Here is a 19,014-nt window from a genome sequence, read left to right as displayed (position 1 = left end):
TGTAGACAGGATATGAAACTTTAAATGAAACTACAGCAGCAGGAGGGGGGGGGGGGGGGCACTGACACAGGAGCAGACAGGCAGGGAGAGAGGGGGGAGAGAAGACAGAGGAGGACAGGAGGGCTGCAGATGACGGAGGTAAGTAAACTGACCACAGTTTCAGGGCTCAGCAGCCAAGGTATACCGTGGACAGTTTACAGAAGGGAGGGTATAGCCAGGCAGGATCAGCCAGGTACTTTAGGTGATAGAAGGGGCCAAATTACACAGCAAAGCACTGTGCTGTATAACATGCTTTAAACGGTTCCGGACCGCCCACCGCATATATACTGTGGCAGGCTGGCCCTCCTGCGTGAACCGACATAGGGCTACGTTGGATGCACGCCTGCAGCTAGGGGGCAGCCACTCGGCAGCGGGGACTCCGATGCACGGGGCAGGTGGCTCCGATTGCCACCTGACACCCACGATCGTTCCCCCACTGAGAGAGAAGGACGGTCAGCTGTTGTAAACACAGCTGACCATTCTTCTCTCTGGAATGATCACAGAGCTCCTGTGATCCTTCTATGTAGGATCACAGGTCTCTGTGATCATTTCACAAGCCCCTCCCCCATGCAGTTAGAATCACTCCCCTAGGCTCACATTTACCCCTTGATCACCCACAGTGTTAACCCCTTCCCTGCCATTGTCATTATTACAGTAACAATGCATATTTTTAGCACTGATTACTGTAGTAATGTCACTGGTCTGCCCAAAAGTGTCAAAAATGTCAGTTAGAGGTCCGATCTGTACGCCGCAATTTTGCAGTCCCGCTAAAAAAAAAGCAGATCGCCGCCATTACTAGTAAAAAAAAAAAAACAATAAAAATGACACAAATCTTTCCCGTAGTTAGTAGAAGTGATAACTTTTGAACAAACCAATAAAAATATGCTTATTGCTAATTTTTTTTTTAACCAAAAATATGTAGCAATAAATAAATTGGCCTAAAGTGTTAAAAAATGTTGATTTTTTAAAAAATTTTTTTGGGAATGTTATATAGCAGAATGTGAAAATTTTTTTTTTTTTTTTAGAATTATCACGATTTTTTGTTTATAGCACAAAAAAAAAAAATCGCACAGGTGATCAAATAACACCAAAAGAAAGCTCTATTTGTGGGGAAAAAAAGGACATCATTTTTATTTGGGTACAGCATCGCATGACCGCGCAATTGTCCGTTAAAATAACTCAGTGCCGAATCGCAAAATATGGCCTGGTCATTAAGGGGAAAATCTTCCGGTCCATAAGTGGTTAAGGGAACCGGATCAATTTTTTTTTTTTAGGTTAACAAATGCTTTAAAAATAAATGCTGCTGTTTGCTCTTTAAAAAGAAATACTCAAAATAAGTATAATGACTAAGCCCTCCCCTCCATGACATTGTTGAAAAGGGGCGGAGCATGGGTGACCTTAAAATGATGCCCCCCCCCCCCCGAAAAAAGTTCTGCGGACGTCCATGCGCTTGATATTTGCTAAACGCTTTGCAAAACGTGGCTTTCAGGGCATTTTTTTATGCTGCTTTTCTCCTGCCAGTAGAAAAGGCGTTTAGAAGAGCTGGGCAATCACCCAGTGTGCATGAGGCTATAATGTAATCAAAGGGAAGGTTATCATATAGGTTATCATATACAATATTTTCCTTCCCAGTAAAATATGATTTTGTTCTTACCAGTAATCCAGCTCCAACGATTCCATGGAAATACCATACAAAGTCTGTTATCTGCTCTACCTCTATGATCTTTCCATTTGGGAAGAACTGGAGAAGGTTAGCGGCAATGGCAAGAATTCCCAATGGGAAGAGGAGTTTCCCAATAAACTTTGCACATTTCCCCGTGCACATTTTCTGGCAAGCCTGAAACAATAATTTTGATGAGAATCCATTAGTTCATTATTCTGAAATCATAGTGGTCATACCATCTCATTTATCCTCAAGGCTTGCTCCAAATAATCCTCAACATTCGCATAGTTCACTTGTGGGAGCTAGCAAGCTGGAGACACTGATATATGAACATATAGGACCGTATTTACATATCCCACTGCCCTGGGCACATTTAAAAGATGAGTCCTTTTTGTGCAAGCTCCACCCCTTGCAACATTCAATTACTTAGTAAAAAAATACAAGTGGAATGAGTTATTAGAAGAATCATCTTAATTTTAAACTGGTCGGATAAATAAATGAGGTGCATGCAAGCACTGTTGCAGTCTAAGAGAAGCAATGGTCAGTGACTCAGAAGGGATTGAAGCTGGAGAATCATTGTGCCAGGCAGGAGTTCTTCAATGGCCATTGATCTCTTGTTGTCCCTTTAAATGGGTTTTAATGCCTTAGATGTGGCACGGCTCCCATATCATGTAACTGCTGTTATTGGCTCTCACAGTGATCACATAATCGGGAGTCCTGCAGATTTCCAAACAGGAGCCGTGACCGAGTGCTGTTGGCGACTGCTCAGTCAGGGTGATGGGTGTGCGCATTGAGGGTACTCTCATTATGTAATCCCTGACCATTGTGAAAGAATATGTGCGGTGGCTGGGCTTTAAAGCACACCCTCTTTGGTGCTCGATATATGCATTACCCTGTCATGAAGTGGTTAAAGCCCAAATTAACTCTATAGCGAAGTCAGGGAAACTCACCTATTTTCCGGCATTGGCATCCTCTCCCTGGCTTCCTCCATGTGCTGGTCTTCGGCCATCTGGATTGGCTGGTGTGGGATGCCATCACTCCCATGCATGTGCGGAAGCGCGGTCAACCTGGCCGTCACACAGTCAGTGTACCGAATTGTTCACAATTTTTTTTTTTCAGCATTTAGTTCCACTTTAAATTTAAAGTGGTTAAAAGTATTTGGATCCAGCACTGAGCACAAGAGCAGCGGTGCTGTTCTCACTCTCCCCCCTCCCAAAGGCTCCCACTGCTGTCAATCAAATCCAGTGATTAGGGAGTGGGGGGCGGGGCCGGGCTGCACTGTAAGCCTCCCATTCAACAGAAGTTGATCGGTAGATCATCTTCTGTTAAGCGGGCGCAGCCCACACCTGGAACTAAATTCGACTGGTCCCTGCTGCACGCCTTGATGCAATTGGAATGTGTTTTGCTGATTTAAAATGATAGCTCAGTTGGAAATTTGGCTAGTTTCAACCCAAACATAAATTACATTTTAGGGGTGGACTTCTGCTTGTGAACCTGTTATCCATTTTTAACTTTAAAAAGTAGAAGTACGGCTCAAGAGCAAACAACCCCAGGATTTGTAAACCTGGCCTTGCAGTCCTGAGATTTGTACAGCTCTGCCACTCACCAAGGTCCTGTCTGGCAAGGTAGAATAACTGATGTTTTCTGCAGTTTCACTTTCACCTACAGGTCTCCTCCCTACCTGCACCTTGTGACTGGACAGAGAAATGAGCAACAGTAAACTGATGAGATCGTCTCTTGGTCACTATGCTTGGTCTTCCAATCCGTATGCTCCTTGTACTACAGCACACCTGATTGGCTCCTTGTATTGTGTTTCTCACCCCTTCCCTGAGCTCTTTTGTACAGGGGACTGCAAGAGGCAGATACCAAGTTAAATCCAGTTTACACTTCTTTCATTAAATGGTGTACTAATGAATGCAGAGCTGCATTTAATTGCTCTTTTTTTTTTTTTTTTTTTGCTCTGAATCTGAATGTTTGCATAGCTATTAATTTTTAACATTATTGTTTACATAATACACAGTGCACTTAAGTGAGAAACAGCCAATTTCCTTTTTTTTTAAATTAATTAACTGTAAGCAGTTAGTGAAATTGATGTTTTTGATTCTGCATGAGTCATTTTCAGCTTTCATGTATTTTATCTAAAACTTAATAAAAAGATTGTTAAAAAGTGACAGGTTCAGGAAATAATTATTTAACACATAACGGCATAGTGAGTGGAAATTCTGCCTAATGTTTGCTTTTCAGTACAGCCTTTCTTTGTGAGTCTTGAGCAATAATTATTTTATATTGATCTCTTCACTTGTCAAACAAACCATAATATAATATGAAATCCTTATTGTATGTGTAGTCGTGTTAAGCAGATAACTACCCATCTCAAAGCAAAGAGGGATTCATTTACTTGGCAACATGCAGAGATGATAATCAAGAACCAATAATCCATCTCAACCATTCAGCAATTAAACATAAGACTCTGAGTCAGATTTACCTAGAATAAGACCCCAAGGCAAAGCTATCTAGCAAAAGATCCTAGGGCAGCCCCACTTAGTATAAAACCCCAAAGCAAACCCTTACAGCAAAAGGTCCTAGGGCACACCCACCTAGTGCAAGACCGTGGATCAAAGCCACAAAGAAAAAGACTCCAGGACAGACCTACTTAGCATAAGATCATGGGGCAGATGCATCTAAAAAGGCCCTGGGTAAAACCCATCAAGGATAAGTCTTGGAATCAGACCCACCTAGGATAAAACTCCAGGGCAGACCCACTTAGCATAAGATGTTGGGGTAGACCCATCTAGACTAAGACCCTTGGTTAAACCCATCTAGGATAGGACTCTGGGTCAGACCCACCTAGGATAAAACTCCAGGACAGACCCACTTAGCATAAGATGTTGGGGTAGACCCATCTAGACTAAGACCCTTGGTTAAACCCATCTAGGATAGGACTCTGGGTCAGACCCACCTAGGATAAAACTCCAGGACAGACCCACTTAGCATAAGATGTTGGGATAGACCCATCTAGACGCAGACCCTTGGTTAAACCCATCTAGGATAGGACTCTGGGTCAGACCCACATAGGATAAAACTCCAGGGCAGACCCACTTAGCATAAGATGTTGGGATAGACCCATCTAGACGCAGACCCTTGGTTAAACCCATCTAGGATAGGACTCTGGGTCAGACCCACCTAGGATAAAACTCCAGGGCAGACCCACTTAGCATAAGATGTTGGGATAGACCCATCTAGACGCAGACCCTTGGTTAAACCCATCTAGGATAGGACTCTGGGTCAGACCCACCTAGGATAAAACTCCAGGGCAGACCCACTTAGCATAAGATGTTGGGGTTGACCCATCCAGACTAAGACCCTTGGTTAAACCCATCTAGGATAGGACTCTGGGTCAGACCCACCTAGGATAAGAGACCAGGGCAGGTCCATCCGACATAAGATCCTTGGGCCGGCACACCTTGTATAAGATCCTGGATCAGACTCACCTAGGATAAGACCCTGGGACAGATCCATCTTGCCTAAGACCCTTGGGCAGATCGACCTAAGATAGGATCTTAGGGCAGCCCCATTTACGATAAGACCCTGAGGCAGCCCCACCTATCTGTCTCCTGTGTCTTTTGGAGAGATTTCTCCTCATTTCCTGTCCTGATGACTACAGATATGCTAACAATAATGCTTCCTCACTTTATTTAAAAAAAACAGCTGTTTTTATTGCTGCCTGTTGAGGGAAAAATGTTTTTTTACTTCCTTGATGGTGAACTTATCACTGGGAGAGTAAGTAAGGGAAATCCTCCCCACAATGGCTTAGACAAGCAGACCCCCTCCCCAAAAACCCAAAAAAGTTTTATGTGAAGTTTTTCCTTAAGGAAATATGATATGTTTTCAATCTCAAAAATGTAGGATACATGTTATCATGCTGAATAATACATTGAGATGAAAGTCCTAAAAAAGAGCTACTTTTTGATCATCAATACTGGAAACTTTTTCCAAGGACAAAGCAGGAAGTCTTCAGAAAATTGGGTGTTTTTAATATTTTAGCCATTGATCGTAGGACAGCAGTAGTGGCATCTGTGTCCTTACTCCTTCCAGCCAGTGGTCAGAGAGGGGGGGCAGCAGGCTTGATGGAAAACCTTGAAAAGTTTATTCATAAAAAATATATATAGTGATGATTAAAACATAATAGAATGTGTTCCAAACCAGATCTGTGGCATTGCTGAGGGTCACAGGATGACCGAGCCGCTGGGTGAGCCGGAACTGTGTAGAGGATCACAACAGGGAACCAGGCATAAGGGAGAAGGATCTTATGTGCCAAAAGCAGACCGGACCAGCCGGTAGGGTGGCGTGGCTTCCTCCCACCCGATAGTGTGGTTGCTCGCACCGAAGCAGCGTAGACGTGCCGCGGAGCCACCAACCAGAGGTATCCACAGCGGAGGCCGCTACTCGTAAGCGGCGTCAGCAAGTGTCGGGACCCGGCTTGGAAAGCATCAGGGTTGCTGTGACGACATGTTTCGCACTGCTGAGTTCAGAGAGGTGTGCAGGCACTGGGAAGAATAAAAGACCCAGAAGATGAAGCAAGCTGCGTTGTCATCTCCGCCAACTCCTCTGACCACTGAGGACACATGTGGCAGAGAGAGGGATTAGGATAGTGCTAAATGCTTTTGGATTTAAGGGGTGGTGTCGATGCTTATATATTGTGATGATTGCTTCTTTGTTGCACATGTATTGTGATAATTAGCTGTTTTGAACACATTGTAACAATTGCCTATTGTCATCTTTTTTGGCTATGTATTGTCAAGTACAGTATCTCGCAAAAGTAAGTACATCCCTCCCATTTTTGTAAATATTTTATTATATCTTTTCATGTGACAACACTGAAGAAATGTTTGTTTGCTACTATGTAAAATAGTGAGTGTACAGCTTGTATAACAGTGTAAATTTGCTGTCCCCTCAAAATTACTCAACACACAGCCAATAATATCTAACCCGCTGGCAACAAAAGTGAGTACACCCCTAAGTGACAATGTCCAAATTGGGCCCAAAGTGTCAAAATGTTGCGGGGTCACCATTATTTTCCAGCACTGCCTTAATCCTATTGGGCATGGAGTTCACCAGAGCTTTACAGGTTGCCACTGAAGTCCTCTTCCACTTCTCCATGATGATATCACGGAGCTGGTGAATGTTAGAGACCTTGCACTCCTCCACCTTCCGTTTGAGGATACTCCACAGATTCTCAATAGGGTTTAGGTCTGGAGACATGCTTGGCCAGTCCATCACCCTTACCCTCAGCTTCATTAGCAAGGCGGTGGTCGTCTTGGAGATGTTTTTGGGGTCATTATCATGTTGGAATACTGCCCTGTAGCCCAGTCTCTGAAGGGAGGGGATCGTGCACTGCTTCAGTATGTCACAGTACATGTTGATATTCCTGGTTCCCTCAATGAACTGTAGCTCCCAAGTGCTGGCAGCACTCATGACACTCCCACCACCATGCTTGACAGTAGGCAAGACACACTTGTCTTTGTACTCCTCACCTGGTTGCTGCCACACACGGTTGACACCATCTAAACCAAATAAGTTTATCTTGGTCTCATCAGACCACAGAACATGGTTCCAGTAATCCATGTCCTTAGACTGCTTGTCTTCAGCAAACTATTTTCAGGCTTTCTTGTGCATCATCTTTAGAAGAGGCTTCCTTCTGGGACCACAGCCATGCAGACCAATATGATGCAGTGTGCGGCATATGGTCTGAGCACTGACAGGCTGACCCCCCACCCCTTCAACCTTTGCAGCATTGCTGGCAGCACTCATACGTCTATTTCCCAAAGACAACCTCTGGATATGACGCTGTGCACTTGCACTCAACTTTTTGGTCAACCATGGCGAGGCCTGTTCTGAGGGGAACCTGTCCTGTTAAACCGCTGTATGGTGTTGCCACTGTGCTGCAGCTCAGTTTCAGGGTCTTGGCTATCTTCTTATAGCCTAGGCCATCTTTATGTAAAGCAACGGTTCTTTTTTTCAGATCCTCAGAGAGTTCTTTGCCATGAGATACCATGTTGAACTTCCAATGACCAGTATGAGAGAGTGAGAGTGATAACACCAAATTTAACACACCTGCTCCCCATTCACACCTGAGACCTTGAAACACTAACGAGACACATGACACCGGGGAGGGAAAAATGGCTAATTGGGCCAATTTGGATATTGTCACTCACTTTTGTTGCCAGCGGTTTAGACATTAATGGTTGTGTGTTGAGTTATTTTGAGGGGACAGCAAACTTACACTGTTATACAAGCTGTACACTCACTACTTTACATTGTAGCAAAGTGTAATTTCTTCGGTGTTGTCACATAGAAAGATATAATAAAATATTTACAATAATGTGAGGGGTGTACTCACTTTTGTGAGATACTGTAAGTGCTGTGTATTTAAATCACCATAGTACTATAATTGAATCCCTTGCAGACCTGTCACTATGAAACTATGCCACTATTATCCCCATACTGTACTATGGCACCCTATATACCATTACTATCATTGTCCACTAGGACTGACCCCAAACCCTTCTCCAGGAATTTCAGGCTCAAGGAGCTCTAGAGGTTCCCAGAAGTGAAAATCATCTGCGCTTGTTTTGGTGAACTGTACATATCTCTCTGATGTAATTTCTTTTTTCCCCTTTCTTTGTGAGCTGCGGTGCTACCTGGGGCTATTGTTGTCTAAAAATGAAGGGCATTCTGTGAGATCAGCCTCCCTTTTACATGTCCTAAACCAGTGGTTCTCAACATTAGTGAACCACAAAGCTCCTAAACCACTCCTTGTTTATCTCTCACCTCGACTACTGCGACTCCCCCCTCATTGGCTTACCTTTACATAGGCTACTCCCCCTTCAGTCCATCATGAATGTTGCTGCCAGGCTCATCCACCTTACCAATCCCTCAGTGTCTGCTACCCCTCTCTGCCAATCCCTCCATTGGCTGCCACTCACCCCGCAAATTGGATTTAAAATACTAACAATAACTTACAAAGCCATCCACAACTCGGCCCCCAGCTACATCACTAAACTAGTCTCAAAAAACCAACCTAATCATTCTCTTCATATCTCCCAAGACCTCTTTTTTTCTAGTTCCCTTGTCACCTCTTCCCATGCTTACCTCCAGGACTTCTCCCAAACCTCTACCATCCTATGGAATTTCCTACCCCAATCTGTCCCAATATCTCCTATTTGAAAGATCCCTGAAATCTTTTCTCTTAACAGAAGCCTATCATGCCTCCCGCTGACAACTGTACTTTTGTTTTCTCCATCAGCTCATCCCCTACAAATATTACCTTTTGTATCACTTGACCCTCCTTTTTAGATTGTAAGCTCTAACAAGCAGGGCTCTCTGATTCCTCCTGTATTGAATTGTATTGAAACTATACCGTCTGCCCTCATAGTTTAAAATGCTGCACAAACTGTTGGCGCTATATATAGGAAATCCTGTATCATAATAATTTGTGAGACCAGGGCTACCGAATTTCTTCTAAAACTTTCTATGCCTCAACAGTAAAAATAAAAAATAAAAACATAAAAGGTAATGAATGCAAGGGAATAGCCCACATATCATTAGTGTTAGTGGGATCATGGCCTCCAGTGGAGAACAGACCCTCAATTCATTGATGTCAGTGGGATCTTGCTCCCCTGGGGAAAACAGCCCCTCAATTTATTGGTGACAGTGAGACCTTGGTCCCCAAAGGAGAAAAAAACACTCAAATCAGTGGTGTCAGTGAAATTTTGGCACCCATGGGAGAAAAGACCCTGAATTATTGATTTCTGTGGGATCTTGGCCCCCAGGGGAGAAAAGCCCCTCAATTCATTGGTGTCAGTGCCATCTTGGCACTCAAGGGAGAATAGCCCCTTCAATTAATTGGCGTCAGTGGGATCTTGGCCCCCAAAGGAGAAAAGCCCCTTAATTCATTGGTGTCAGTGGGATCTTGGCCCCAAGAGGAGAATAGTACCTCAGGTCTTTGGTATAAATGGGATCTTGGCCACCAAGGAAGAATAGTCCCTCGATTCACTGGTGTTAGTGAGATAGTGGCCCCCAGGGGAAAATAGCACTTCAATTAATGGGTGTCAGTGGCATAGTGACCCCCTGGGGAAAATAGCTCCCTAATTCAATGATAACAGTGAAACAGAGGCCGCTAGGAAAGAGTAGTCCCCTAAAGATTGTTGTCAGTGGTATAGTGACCACCAAGAGAGAGTAGCCCCCCAAATCATTAATGTCATTGGGCAGCGAACCCCAGCCTGACAGGATGGAGCCCTGGGGGTTGAGAACCACTGTTTTAAACTTTATGTAGTAGTGCTGCTTTTCTTCCAAACAGTATATCCAAAAATAATGAAAAACTAGGTAGCTAACTATCATATGATTAGGAAATGTTTTATATTTCTTAGAAGTTTCCATCAGAACCTATAAATAAGAGGCCCAATTCACAAAAAAAAAAAAAAAATAGCTTGGTTTCTGATTTCCATTCCTACTTCCCATTTTCTACATTTACTTTGGTTCTTGTCTGTTTATGTCACTATATTTTGAGTGAAAATAGATTAATACATTCACTGTTTAAAATGTGTAAATTCTATGCAGAACTTCGTGGGGCCACATCCTCCTGGGCCTCGCTGCAGCTGCAAAGTCTGGAAAAGATTCACTTTCAAGGTATAAATTATATAAATACTTTAGCTGTCTAAACAAAATACAGACAAAATTGTGTTTATTGCAACCGATAGTTAGTACATCGTTTTAAGTGTTTAAAATGGTTCTGCTGTCTAGATATGTACGGCATATAAAATAAAGCAAGTTTCCCATTTTTTATTTCTGAACTTTACAATTAATCAGTGGAGAAAGTTTATGAAGGAGCGGTCATGCTTTCAAAAAGATAAAGTAGTTTAGACCTGGACTCCTCAAACACTGTATATCATAATTAATGTGTACAATGTGTTATGCGCTTTATGTTTATAGAAACTATAGTCTGTTTATAGTCTATAAAGTTGATATATTTCTATAGTTTATGCACTGATACATTTATTCATTTGTTTTATGTCTATGATTAATGCATTCATACATTCATTCATTTATTTTAGGTTATGTTAAAGTTTGTAGCTCTAAACCCAATCATATAGTCTTGCCTAAACTTTAAAGTGTATAGTTAAAACTATTTTTATTTTTTGGTAGCGTGGGTAAGGTTAAATACCCCTGTTGGGATTAATTATTATTTGGAACTCCCAGATTTTAGAAATTTTAGATTGTCCACTTAGCACAGTGGCTAAGTGGTTAGCACTTACCCTAGTAGCACTAGAGTCATTGGTTTTAATCCCAACTGCAGCACTACTTGCCTGGAAATTGCATGTTCTCCCTGTGCCTGTGTGGGTTTCCTCCAGGTACTCTGGTTCCCTACCACACCCCAAAAGACATGCTGGTAGGTTAATTGGCTCCTGTCTAAATTGGACCTATTATGTGTATGTATGATTGTGAGTTTAGTAACTTAGATTGTAAGCTCCTTGAGGGCAGGGACTGATGTGAATGTATAATGTATGTGTAAAGCGCTGCATATATTGACGACGCTATAAAAGTACCTGTAATAAGTAAAACTGCTTTTTTTTAGGATGCTAGCAAACGCGTGTCTGTTTGTTGAATGGAGGGTATGGAAGTGTGTATTGGTACAGTGGGGGTAAACGCATTGGGTGCGGGTGCGGGATGTGCATTGGGTTTGGGAGTGCAAAGGCCAATGAAATGGGGCATGCGAGAGCAGGGGGAAGGACGGGGGTCAGGTGCAGTGGTGAGATTATGGGGGGGGGGGGGGGGTTGGTGTGAAGATGTAGTGGTGGTGAGGCTTTAGGCAAGGTAATGAAAGGGGTTACAGTTACAGTGATGAGTGGTGCTTCTTCAAGGATTTGTCAGCTGTAAATCCAGATGAAAACATTTCAACCACCAGCAGAAGTTAGGCGGGGGGGGGGGGGGTTATGAGCTGCCAGTATGGAGCTTACTGTGCTTGTGTAAACTCAGAGCTTGGGGGGCAAGGAGGTGGTACAAGCTGTTGAGGCCAGAAAATAGAAGGCCATGTCCCATTCTGAGTCATCTTAAAGACCCTACACTACCCCAAGACCAAACCTGACATTTAATATCTGCGTTGCTAACCTCTTCTAAACAGCGATTAATACATATAATAATAAAAGTAATGTACGCATAGCCTTCATTTATATTTGCTGGAGAGTCTCATGCTCTGTAAGTGATGTGCTTGATTGAAGTGGTACAGTAATATCTGACTTTTCTGGGTGGAGGACCAGTTATGCCTCGTTTCCACTGAACAGAACGGTTCGGGTCGGTACAGTTTGGGAGGGTTAGAATGGTCCGGTCTATTCAGGTGAGCGTTTCCACTGCAAGTCGGGCCACCAGGGACCATGCGGGGTTTACACCAAATGAGGTGTTTGTTTTGCTCTTTCATTTGACGTGAGCATTGAAGTTTTCCTGTCCGCCAATCAGTGGAATCTATTGTGTGACGCCAGTAGCTCCGCCCTAACCGTACCGTACCATTTCCTATGGCCCTACATCTGCAGCAGGACCAGGAATGGTGCGGTTTGGTTCGGTTGTATGGGCCACTTTCATAATGCAAACACCCAAAATAGCGTACCGTACCGAACCGATCCGAACCGTTCCGCTCAGTGGAAACGAGGCATAACAAGCCTTTTTCATGTGTCTTATTGTACACAGAAATGTTCAACTTCTTAGAAACCCTATATGTACAATATTTACAAATTAAAATTGGCCACTTTACATTCTCCAAATATCTCATAGTCCCGTAATTGTGGGAAATGTTGCAAAGGTTACAAGGAAGCTGGCAGATGTAGTTTAGAAAAAGAGTCTGCTAGTAGCTAAAACAAGCTAAAAATAGAGAATACGAGTACTAATTCTTTAAATTACGTTATGAGAGTTATACTGTATTAATATCACCAACATTATACTAATATTTTCTGTATTTGTATGTGTCATCAATTCTATTAGACATCATAAATATAAAAAGACAGACATTCATCAACACAGATAAAGCAATTAGCAATTAGGCTTAAAGATTGCTAGCTTTGACTAGAGCAAGGACTGATTAGAGCCAATGTCATAGAGACCTATTAAGGAGATTTTCATTCACTTATTGTCCCTGAGACACAACAGGAAGTGAGATGAAATCTCTCCAATGTAAGGGGAAGTCCCCCCAGACAGTTGTCACTGGTACAAGTTTCCCCGTTGGAAGATTCCCCCTCTACTTCTGTGATATCCATCAAATTTTGGATTACCATCATTTTCTCTACAAGAGACAATGGTCACTATGACAAACAGAGTGGAAAAAGCGGGACATTGACACCAACAGGAACCAGGCAGGGGTTGTTATACTTCCACACTGTGATCAAGATTAAATAAATGCTTATTCAAGAGATAAACTCTAGGGAAGTCTTTTCATCTATCTATCTATCTATCTATCTATCTATCTATCTATCTATCTATCTATCTATCTATCTATCTATCTATCTATCTATCTATCTATCTATCTATCTATCTATCTATCTATCTATCTATCTATCTATCTATCTATCTATCTATCTATCTATCTATCTATCTATCTATCTATCTATCTATCATCACTTCTTAGTTATATGTTAAATGTATTAAAGCAGACCCTCGGATCTGGACCAGTCCTCCATTCAACCAATGAAATCAAAATTATACAGAATATATTAGTCGGCACTTACTCATCCCCCTCCACCTTACTACTGTACAATATTCCAATTTTGTTATTAGTGTGATTAGTGAATATGGTAAATTGGACAGAATTGTATATACATCGGTCTTTTTGATCTCTGGAGGTAGCATTGAGGTTATCTTTAGGGTTCAGGGATTCCCTGCTAAATATAGTTACAAGGGGTCTTCGAAACATTTCTGCACTTTCATATTTTTGTTGGAACTGGGTGGGGGCAGGAGGAGTAGTAATTCGTCGTGTCATGTGACTAGTCTGTCCGGCAAGCCGGCTGACCTTGCAGTTTAGTACAAGTGATGTCATTTAATTTTGAAATTCTTAATTAAAATAGTTAAAAAAAGAGCAGAAACTTTTTGAAGAACCCTCAGTATAGTTACAACTCACATTTAAAGTGAGCAGTAAGTTGTACACATAATAAAGAAAACAACAAAGAATTTGACTTACCTAGATTAGTTGACACAGAGGGCAAATCATTTTAACCGCCACACATTAGTAGTTAGTAAAAAGGGTCCCTTTATATTGGGTGGTGGCTTTCTTACATCAATCGTCAGTAGGAAAGAATGCCCCTTTTACAAGAGGCAATGGCCCCCGTAACTCTGCGGGCACCCTTAAGCAGAATATGAATCCTCTACGTCTAACAACCTCTTGGGGAACCCTGGCTACTGTACATTATGTAAAATACATTATTGCAGTAACCACAGGTTAAAAACATTGTGTGAAATAATTTAACGATACCAACATTATTTACAGATGGACACTGAGTCATTTGCATGGCTTTATATGGTTTTGGGGGACTTCAACAGTGAGATCCTCCATCTGTATCCTTTGCCACTCTACCTGCTGAAATTTCCATAAAGTGAAAGTATATTCAAAAATTGAGACCAGGACCATCTATGGCTGCAACATCTGTAAGAACATCAAATGTTCACAAAGTGTGATCCTATCAATTGCACTAGATAATGAGGTTGATTAAAAGAAGAAGCTTAGAATCTTCACTCAATAAATTGTAGCTGTATTCTCTTTGAATACCCAGTCATGTGTGGATGAAATAAATAATTTTAAACAGGAATTTGCTTCCCAAATAGTTGTATAAGTTACAAAAATCTTCACCCAATTTTTCGAGTGGAAATTCTCAACTTAGTTAATAAGCCTCATTGACCAACCAAATGGACATCTGTCTGTTCGAATGTGTGTGAATCAAAAAAAGTCACTTAGTTAACTATAAAGTATAACGAAAAATAGAGTAATGTAAAAGTTGTTGTTTGCTGTTCACGGTTTAATGATCAGCTAAAATTACAAAAAGTGGCCAAATTGAGGGTTCCATATGTCTGTAGTGCATGTGATCACATATGTCGTTAGGCCTGCCAAATCTAACCATCTCACCCATCCCAGGGTAGCCCACAGTTACTGGCTCTCGGACTTCATCCACAAGTGATGGAAGAACCCAGGTGATGGAGTCTACCTGCATCCAGATATGTAATTTATACTTCACATGGCATGCATACATAGTGAGAAGTTTAATTTCAAGGTGCTATACATTTCCATAAGCTATACATTCTGCATTAGACTCAATTTGTAATTACCTACCTGTTAAATCAGGAGAGATGAACTAGGGCACAGAAGATCCAGTTGACGAGGGTGACTGGTCAGACTGGTACTTGGTTCGATGTAGAATGAAGCTTTGTCACCAACTGTCAGCAAACACTTATCTGTCTGAAAAGAATTCGAAAGGACCCTGAACTCCCTCTGCAGGGTGCTGGTTTGACAAATAGCCAGATATTGATTTTCCTAGTGGTGAATGTAGCACTGTTCTCTGGGTCAGTGTTCCCTTTTCTTATTGATTAACCCACTGTGCTGATGTCATAATTTATTAATAAGGATGAGAGGAAATACTAAAGGCAAATATGGGCATAATGCAAAGATGTTTTTCTGAGCCCATTGTCCTCTCATCCACATGTACAACATACTGTAGATCTACTGTATGTAACAAAATACTTTCCCAATATATAGCTAAAAAGAGAAAATCAGCATGGTCCCATCGATTCACCTAAAATAAGGAAAAATAAGGAGAAAACTCCCTAATTTTTTGGATTAATGTTGAGTGATGGGAGTAAAACAAGACAGATTATGCAATTTTCTTGAAAGGAAATCGCTCAATTTCCCCATCAACACAGTCAGTGTTAATGGAGGAAAACCTTCCCACTACGCTATTGTATTCTGACAGCGGGAGGTTTCCCTGCCGTCGGAATACAAAGATCACTGCTGGTGGCTATGGCTATCGGCAGTGATTGCAAGAGAAAAATCCGACAGGCTGGTTGTACTGAAGTCGATCGATAGATCAACTTCAATAAAACCAGCCTGCCAATTGATGGATCAAAATTTGGCTGGTTCCTGCTGAACCAACTGAATTTCATCCAATTATAGGCTGACCTAAGATTTGCAGACACCTTCTAGTCTAAGGCTGGCCATAGATGAATCTAAATTTCATGCGATCGCTGCCAGTGGCTATGGCTGCCAGCAATATCATTGTATCTTGCTGTCAGAATACAATAGCTTAGCGGGAAGGGATCCCCCATCAACACAGTCAGTGTTCGAGTGATTTCCTTCCTTCAAGCCATGGTTGATGTAAAGAATATTGCATAATATATGGCTTGCTTAAGAAAGCTCTACTTGGTTTTGTACTGGTTTTTAGGTATGCTTTTTGGTCCCTTTGAACTGTAGCACAGGGAATTGCTGCAGCTCCTGTCACAAAAGTGAGCACTTTTATCTTAAGCCCCGTACACACGACCGATCGGCCGATTGTAGGCTTGTTAGTATGATGCTTCCGACAGCCGACAGCGCATTTTCGGCCGAACAGAATCTGTCGTGCAGGCATTAAAATTTTTGTTGGCCAACACCAGAACGGCCGATTGTTCGCCAGTCAGTACAGATTTCGGCCGACAGACAGCAGATTTGCAAGACTGGGCATGCTCAGAAAAGAAAAAAGACAAGGAAAGTGAACCATCACATGACATCACTTCTGCAGTCGGCTGTTGTTGGCCTACAAAATTCGTGTGCAGTCTTTTGCACTTTTCAGCGGACAGGACATCCCTGGACAAAAGACGGCCGATCGGTCGGCCGACGATCGGTACGTGTGTACGAGGCATTAGTCTGCCCTCCTCAAGTGCAGACAGCTTAGTACTTCCCATCCCTGCTGTCTTCTCCAACACTTTTTTCTGCAACCAGTGTCTTCCTTTCTCAAGCATTGGTGGCCACGGTGATGTTCTGTAAGTTGCGGGGTGAGGCCTTCATGGATTGGACTTCCCATAGTGCATCCTGGTGCCATCTCTTCCCCAGGTAAACAATGCATATGCACCCAGTAATCAACATGATGTAAAAGCAAGCATGATTCATCAGACTAGGCCACCTTCCTCCATTGCTCTGTGGTCCAGTTCATATGCTCACGTGCCCATTGTAGGCACTTTTGGCTGTGGACACGGGTCAGCATGGGTACTCTGACCGCTCTGCAGCCCCATACACAACAAACTCTGATACCCATTTTTTCTGCTTTCAGCACATCAACTTTAGGGACAACATGTTTATTTGCTGCCTCATATATCCTACTGACTTTCAGATGCCATTGCAATGAGATAATCCATGTTACTGTACAACAATCTATATTCTGTGGATAGAACTTGTTGATGAGAGAGGTCAGAAGAGAATGGCCTGACTGGTTTAAGCTGATAGAAAGACTACGGGAATTAAGATAATTGCTCTTTACAACTGTGAGCAGAAAAATAATCTCAGTATGGGCTACAACAGCAGAAAACCACGCTGGGTCTTCTAGTGATGCCAGTACGACTTGTTATGCCAGTCTGGTTTTTGACCTGTTACATCCAATTAGTCAGAATATTTCTTCATCTTTAATGGCCCATTCACAACTGAACGCGGTGCCGGAAAATCACGTTCTGTGCACTTTCATTTTTTTTAACAAGAATTTTACATACAGATAAGAATGCCGAAAGAACGTATACAGAGTTCAACATAATCCATTTCAAAAGCAATATGACAAAACAGACTAAACAGAAAACCATCCTGTCTATAGAGTGTATAATCGCTCATCAGGATCTAAATAGCAAGATAAAGAGCGAATGCATTCCATCTATACACTTTCATTTTGTAACATCAGCATTGTAATAATAACAATACAAGCAATAGTTATATTTTAAAATTCCAAAATAAGTTTACTTGAGAAATCTCCTTTCATGTTGTGAGTTCTGTCTGTCTGCTGGTCCCCTCTTTCCACAACTCCCTGGATTCCCTGCATGCTTTGCAGCTTCTCTTCCGCTGTTTACTTTCCATTTCTAAGGACTATGTATCCCATGGTACCTTGCTGACCGCAAGCAGTGATTCCTGTACTGACTCCGCCTTCTGAAACTCCTCCTCTCAGCACTTCTACAGTTCAGAAAGCAGGCTCTGCAAAATGTGTGACACAGCAGTGTCTACTCACAAGACATATGTAGCCAGGTGAAGAAATGGTATACGGTATAATTTAGGCTGAAGTATTGTTCCTATAAGACTGGTGATCAGTGTGGGTTCTTCTGCAAGAACGGTGAGTTGGATTATGGGAAATGTAGTTTGAGGAAGGATAAAGACTGTGTAGGATGGACTTTACTGGACGACACTCCCAGGTAGCCGAGGGATCCGCGGAGGATTGTGGGAGAGAAGATAAATAGGGGGCGGAGTCAGATGTACGCTCTCTGGCTTCAGGGACCTCGAAGAGAGCGGAGGGTCAGAGAGGGGAGCAGAGCCGCTGCTGTGAGCGGAGTGATCGGAAACTGAGGCCTGAGCTAAGAGAGTGCATCGAAGAGGCCCTGGAGGTTCCAATGAGGTGACTAGTTCTGTGCGGAGGCCTGTTGCACAGAAGTGGCAGAGAGCTGGGTGAGAGAGGCCTAACTATTCTGAGTGGAAGATAGAGGGAGAGTCTGTGACGCATCACAGAAAAGGAAAGAGTCCTGAATAGCTGAGACGGTTGTCATTGGACACTCCTGGAACTCTGCAGTGCATGGTGAACTGGAGAACCGCAAGTATATTTAAAGTGACACACACTGATCATATTTCAAGCAGAACCTGGATTTACTAATACCCCCTTCCATATGGATTACAAATGTCATTTATTTAAATGACCAGAGCTCCAGCTGCCGGTGAAGAATTGCAAGGCCTTGCTAGGAAAGAGACTCTTGTAATTCACTGCTAAAGGGGGCCCCCTACAGGTGTTAGAGTGCATTCTTTTAGTTGCTAGATTAAAGGTTAAAAGGCATTTTGATCAAATACACACACACACACACATATATATATATATATATATATATATATACTGTATATGCATAGATCCATCTATTCTACAAACAGTTTGTGTAGACAGATTTGTCTGATAGTCACTCTCACAAGTCTTTTGAGTAAGTTACATAATATATTCATATCTACACTTAACTAGATATTTTAATATCTATTCATTGTCTGTCATATTGTTGTTGCTAGATTTTGGTCCTCGAGT

At 42.3% G+C, this 19,014-nt stretch overlaps 1 protein-coding gene across 1 annotated transcript in view; it reads right to left on the bottom strand.

Moving 5' to 3' along the window:
- Positions 1-15,187, bottom strand: part of LOC309546283 (transmembrane 4 L6 family member 1-like) — a 38,080-nt gene extending 22,893 nt beyond the window's left edge. Inside the window, exons 1-2 of the mRNA XM_082245874.1 lie at positions 15,066-15,187; positions 1,694-1,876 (exon numbers count right to left, since the gene is read on the bottom strand). Coding sequence (XP_082102000.1) covers positions 1,694-1,864 — 171 coding nt within the window. The 5' untranslated portion in view covers positions 1,865-1,876; positions 15,066-15,187. The remainder of the gene's footprint in view (positions 1-1,693; positions 1,877-15,065) is intronic.
- Positions 15,188-19,014: the final 3,827 nt, after the last annotated feature.

This window comes from Pelophylax lessonae (assembly GCF_965119305.1).
Source record: "Pelophylax lessonae genome assembly, chromosome: 2".
NCBI classification, from domain to species: Eukaryota; Metazoa; Chordata; class Amphibia; order Anura; family Ranidae; genus Pelophylax; species Pelophylax lessonae.
The sequence above is the reverse complement of the archived record's forward strand: the minus strand, read 5'-3'. Positions and strand labels throughout refer to the sequence as shown.